We start from the raw sequence: 6,000 nt of genomic DNA on the forward strand, positions 1-6,000 counted from the left end.
AGGAGTACTTATAACAATTAAACAGCTAAGTTACTCTTGAACTTGGAGCCTATGACCATGTTAGTCACTGAATTGTCAGTGTGATAGCAAAACACAGGAAGAACACGATCTCATCCCATGCAAAGAAATTATAGGAATTCAACTTTTAAAGTAATCTTAAGTTTTATTTAATGTATATCACTATATCTGCATTTTATAAATGACTAAATAGTTCTATGCACATATAGAAGCATATATATTTTTTTAAGCAACAGATGAAAATTTGTTATTTTAACCTTGACATTATTTATCCAGAATATTGGTTTAATTTCATTCATTTCAGTAGAGCTCAGTTGTAAATATATTTAGCCACCTATTTTTTTGGACTCAAGTCTTTTGAACTTTAGTCTGTTTGGTTCTTTGATGACCTGTGTGACATAGTGGTTTTTGTAATTTGTTTTGTTTTTTTTTGACTTCCCAAGGAAAGCGCAGGAAACTGCTATTTCTTCATTTGCCAATCCATTGTACAAAGATCTTAGTTCATCTGGGAAAGTAAAGGTAAGCTGTCTCTATATGTTTAGAAAAATGTGAGGTAGTCCTCAAGTAATTTTCCATTAAAAGAATGTAATGCCTGAGAGAATGCTATTTAATAAAATAAGTGATAATTAAAAATTTACTCAATATTCAGATCAGTTCCAATGCATTTTCAAAACATAGTAATAGCTGAAATCAGCTCAGTTTTGACAACATCTCAGTGTTTATAATTATCATGACTATGGCCTGATGATTTGGAGGAAAAAAAGTGGTTTGGATTAAATATTTACCCACACTCAGATAAGAATAAACTCACTGGGACTCGTCTCCTTTTGTATCTGGAAAATAAACAAACAAACAAAAAACCAAGAAAAACCATCCCACAAACAAACACACAACAAAAGAAACACATCAACAACAATAAAAACACAAAATGCATGATTTGGCAACCAAGTTGCCTTTGCACACTCACTTAACTTTAATAAAAGAGTTTTTTGTCCTCCCCAGTACCTTAAACGTACATCACAATTCCCATCACTGTAAAATTCACCTTGACACTAAACAAGCAACTGGCCACACATTTCCCTAGTACCCTTTTCTGATCAGAATTAAGAAATTGATAGAGCAACAAAGAAATTTTTGAATAAAACTATGTATTTAAACGTGAACATATTGCAGCAAAAGAATTAAAGGCAAGATTTAATTATCAAATTAGAATGATAAATAAAAATCATGTCTTAAATTTAACAAGAATTAAAATTAATGTATCTCTGATATTTTGTTTATAATTTAAAAAAAGACAATGAACCTTGTAATAAAAAGAAGAAAAAAAGCCAAAAATATATTTTAAATATCCTTCCTGCTCTCATTTTGATACTACCCTTATTAGCATTGAAAGAGCTAGGCTTGATTTGAAATAAAAAATAAAGCTTGTCCTTTGGAAAGTCAATAATATAAGATTCCACTGCAGGTTTGAATAGGATTAACTCTGACAAGCCATTTACTTTCTGTAAAAAGGTCCTTACACCTGATTTTAGAGACATTAGATCAAATGAATTCACTTATAGGTTGGAGTTTGTGAGAGCTCCAAGTTGGAAATATTCCCATCACAATCATGTCCAATTCATCAGGACATTTTTATTTTAGTTAAAATAGATTTCTGACAGGCTTCATTTAATAGCAAGTTGAAAAACAGAAGCAGAGAGTCAGGAGAGACATTTTCATGGAAGACAGCCCCAGGCATTGTGATTGAAGTCCAGCCATGTACCAGAACTTCCTCTATTTTCTCTAAGACTGGGAAAATACATGTTTACACTAATTCTTCTTTTTAAAAGAAAACAGGCATTATGAGTTTTCTCCAAGTCTGATGAGACTTAAATCTGAATGGTGTATCATCAATCAAAAGAGACGACAAAATGTGAGCAAAAGCTCTTGTCTCCAGCTGCATACTCACAAGTTATGCCCTTGTGGGAGTCTCCGAGCTTCATAAAGAACAGCTCTCCTGAACCTTCCTGAACACTAAAGTCATGTGGGCTTAGCATAGGTCTCCTCTTGCTCATAATACTGCCTTGTAATTTTGGATCCATAGAGTGTGTTACCCAGGCGCCACATGGCAGAATATATTCTTTTCAGTTCACTAAAAATATTCTGAAGCAGTTTTTTCTTTTTATAGTCTCCTAGGTATGCCATCTCATCTGCTGTTCAAATCAGTGTTTCTCCATGGCATGAGGTATGTAATAATATATTTCTAGGATGTGTGTTGGACTAGTAAAGGAAATTCATTTGCAGAGGAAAGGGAAAAATGTCACTTAAAGTCAATGGTGTACTGCTACTTATACTGTTAGCACCTCTAGGAATCTGAGAAAGATAATTGGGGCTGAATTGGTTGGCAAGGACCCCATAATAGTAATTCTAGTAGTGTTGCTCTTCATAGCTACTTGGTACACCATACACTAAATCAGTAAGTTTCAGTCTGGGCAGATGCTCAAGAAAATGTTTGGGCTTACTGAAATCCTTATTATCTATTTTCTCATACATTTTTCAATCAAGGATGTTATAACCATTGCCTTGAATAAAAGGAATTTACAATGCCCTGTACCAAAATTAGTGACCCACTACAATTACACTACTGTACACAGATTGCCTAAAATAATACTAAATGTATAATGGACCAAGGGCTCTAGAGACAAGGGTAAAAAGCAGTGGAAACAGATGCAGAAGTAGGTTTAATGACTTGGTCAGGGGCATGTATTAGGTAATTGTTTTGGTGGATCTATGCTAACTTTATTCAGCTGAGTCAGGTCTAAAAATGTTTTGAGATTTTATAGTTTTCTTTAACATGTTACTTCTATAATGAATCTATAGACATTTGTATGTGCATTTTTTAAAATAATTGAATCAGTTGGATTTTAAATTTCATTCTATCTTTTTTCTTTTAGTATCCATTTAATGTAAATGTGAATACTACTTCTTTTCCGAATCCTCTCTATGGTGTAGCAGCAGAAGACATGGAGAAATTATGCAGCTCCTTGAAAACTTAAGCACAACTCAGGATCAATAGTGATCATAACTCTCTGCCTAAAGATTTGTTATAAAATCTGAAAGTGTGTAATCATACTGTAGTATTTTCAATATGAATTAATAACTCATCAGAGGATAACTCTTATTAAAACAATTACATTCAGAAAGTAAATTTATATTGAAACTGGAATCCATATATAAGTAAACCATAATTATATATAGTCTTCTGTTATTTTTGTTGGTGAAGAAAAAGATTGATAATTATAACTATGAATTTATTTTACATTCATACAGTTCAAATTCCAGTATGTTAATAAAATATTTAATCCAATCCAGATTCCTTATGTTTGGGAATCATTATTTTATGTCCATTATTTGAGAAATGATGACTTAAATATTTCTGTAATTTTGCATTAAAAAGGGATTTTAACTGACTCTTTTAGTGTTCCAAGATGCAGAAGCAAAAGAAAGTCTTTATAAAATTGGAAACATATCAAACTAAATCAAGAGTGATCATGAATCATAGATTTGATATTGGCTCAACATGCGATTTATCTATGTGACACACCAGTATATACACTTATTTCTAAAAAATATTTTTATTATTAACCTTGACAGTTATATCTGACCAAATTTCCCTCCCGTCAGCTCTACAGTTCTGTAGTTCTGACCACAGTGCTCCTGATAAATTTAGCTTAGTGGCTGACAGAGGGTGGAAACTGGCATGTTCAGAAAACCATATTTCTGCTGAATAGGTTGGCCTCCCACACAGCTGAAACTTATGTCAGCCCATGCCTCCATGAGAAAGATATCAGGGAAGAATTCTGGAGTGCCTTGTGATTTCAATTGTCATCCTCTCTGGTACCAGGCATAGCTTGTAACAATATTTACACTTTAAATAACCTGACAAAATGTCATCTTCCATAATACCCACTTGCATTACATGATCATCATTTTTAGCTTGAAGGCTTAAGTGTTCCTGCTGTGCTTGTGTTTTCTCCCTTACTGTATTTCTACAGCCTGCTTAATTTTAAACCCATTGGCAAGTCTGAAAGTAACTAAACTCCTACAAATTGCATAAAAACAGACATATGCACTGTAGATAGTATCTCTGTTAATACCTTTATTCAGGGAAAGCAGAATTGCTTGACATTTATTAGACTTTTGAGTCTCCAAACAGAAAAGCATACTGATACCTGCCTTCATTCCATGACACACAGGGCTTCTTGGTTTGGGTTTGGTATTTTGTTTTTCTTTCACTTTTTCTTCACAGAATAATCGTAACCTATATCTCTCTATACATCTACATATCTTTCTACCTGGAGCCACAGAACAATTTTTTGATTTAGATTTTTTTTTGTCTGACTAGCATGTTGTTTCATGGGTAGTAGGAACAGCAAGGTGTGAAGTTTGCCCATCATTGTGCCCACACCTTTCCAGCAATATGTTCATAAGTGCCTCTCTGCTGCATTCATACACTTCCCTTAATGCCATCTAGTTGAAAGTTACCAAATGTTATTCATTAAGGATTTAAATAAGAAAATGTGATCACACTTGCTGTTTTCTTTCTGAAACAAGTTTAGTGTGACTGAAACATTGAATTTTTTTTATTAAACAACTTTCTCTTGTTAGGTTGAGACACAGAGAACACATTTGATTCTGGAAAGTGCCAAGTGTCTCCAGCTCCTGAACTCTGATATTTTGATAAATCTGTGTGAGATGATTGATCTCCGTGTTATAAACAGGCATTGAACATCCTTACATGGTCAAGCCCATGTACACAAATTCCCTATTTATTCTGCAATGGACTACTTGCAGAATTTCATTAAACACTAAAATACTGGTTATGCTAAGTTCTTAAATCTGCATTCATTGTGTCATGCTATGTGTATCTGTAAAAAATTACAGTCATGAAAAGGATAAAATTTACAATGGAAGAATTTTATCACATTCTCCCTTATGAAAAGAAAACCATTTATTTTACTGTTTATGGTATTCATATTTTGATGTCCCAAATACAAGTAGATGATTATAAAGAATTATTGTAGAAGAACTCAGGGAACATCATATTACTCATCAGTAATTATCTTCTGAGATAACTCTTCCAGATAGTCTCTGAAACAAGGTAAGCTTTTTATCAAAATAATTTTCAATTTTTATTAATGACAGAATGCTTACAGAGAAAGTGCTGAAATTCAGACTTTTAATCTTCCTGAACTTCAATAATTTTTTTCTCTTCTTATTTCATGAAAAATAAGATATTTAATTATATTCAGTATATGGTTATTTTTTCAGCTAACAGCCTCAGAGAGAAATGTTTAACACAAAAAAATTACTTTCTATTTAATTTTCTGAAATTTTTCAATACTGTAAACCAAATTCATAAAATTCATATTCTCAGTCATCCTTTTGCACAGTTTCAATTTCAAAATCTAAAAAACAAATCTACAGGAAATATACAGGATATAAATATACAGGATAGGATGTTGTTAAAATTTTTTACACAGACTTCTTCTTCTAATTTATGATATCCCCTGACTAAATACCCTCTGTAAGCTTGTGCTGATATTGTCATAAATTTTATGTAATAAAACTTTGTTTGCAAGTGACCTGTTTTCTGGGAATAAGTTAGAAGATGGATACTCTATACAAGCAATGAATACTATACTTAGTCTAATTTAAATATGTTTATACATCAATGATCAAAGGTAACAGCAGAAATAAATTGCAAGACAAACTTTTAACAAAACCCAATACCACTTTCAGCTTGGTCTATATGGTCTTCTCACAGCTGTTTTTCTTTTGAAGTCTCACAGTCATAAAGAATGTATCTTAGATTTGGCTAATCTTCACTTCAAAGCAAGATTTATTTATGGTACATATCAACAATCATGTTTCATACACAGATGGCCAGGTCTTGTCTCAGAAAGGATCACGGTATTTGCAGCTTGTTCCAATACTTGCCTT

The 6,000-nt window shown here is 32.5% G+C and overlaps 1 protein-coding gene across 1 annotated transcript in view; it reads left to right on the forward strand.

The window, feature by feature from the left end:
* MALRD1 (MAM and LDL receptor class A domain containing 1) overlaps window positions 1–3,053 on the forward strand; it is a 236,134-nt gene extending 233,081 nt beyond the window's left edge. The window contains exons 38-40 of the mRNA XM_039703707.1: window positions 462–537; window positions 2,186–2,242; window positions 2,952–3,053. Of these exons, the coding sequence (XP_039559641.1) occupies window positions 462–537; window positions 2,186–2,242; window positions 2,952–3,053 (235 nt within the window). The remainder of the gene's footprint in view (window positions 1–461; window positions 538–2,185; window positions 2,243–2,951) is intronic.
* The last annotated feature ends 2,947 nt before the right edge of the window (window positions 3,054–6,000 follow it).

The sequence above is a fragment of the Passer montanus genome, unplaced genomic scaffold, assembly GCF_014805655.1.
Source record: "Passer montanus isolate IOZ18808 unplaced genomic scaffold, ASM1480565v1 scaffold10, whole genome shotgun sequence".
Classification (NCBI taxonomy): Eukaryota; Metazoa; Chordata; class Aves; order Passeriformes; family Passeridae; genus Passer; species Passer montanus.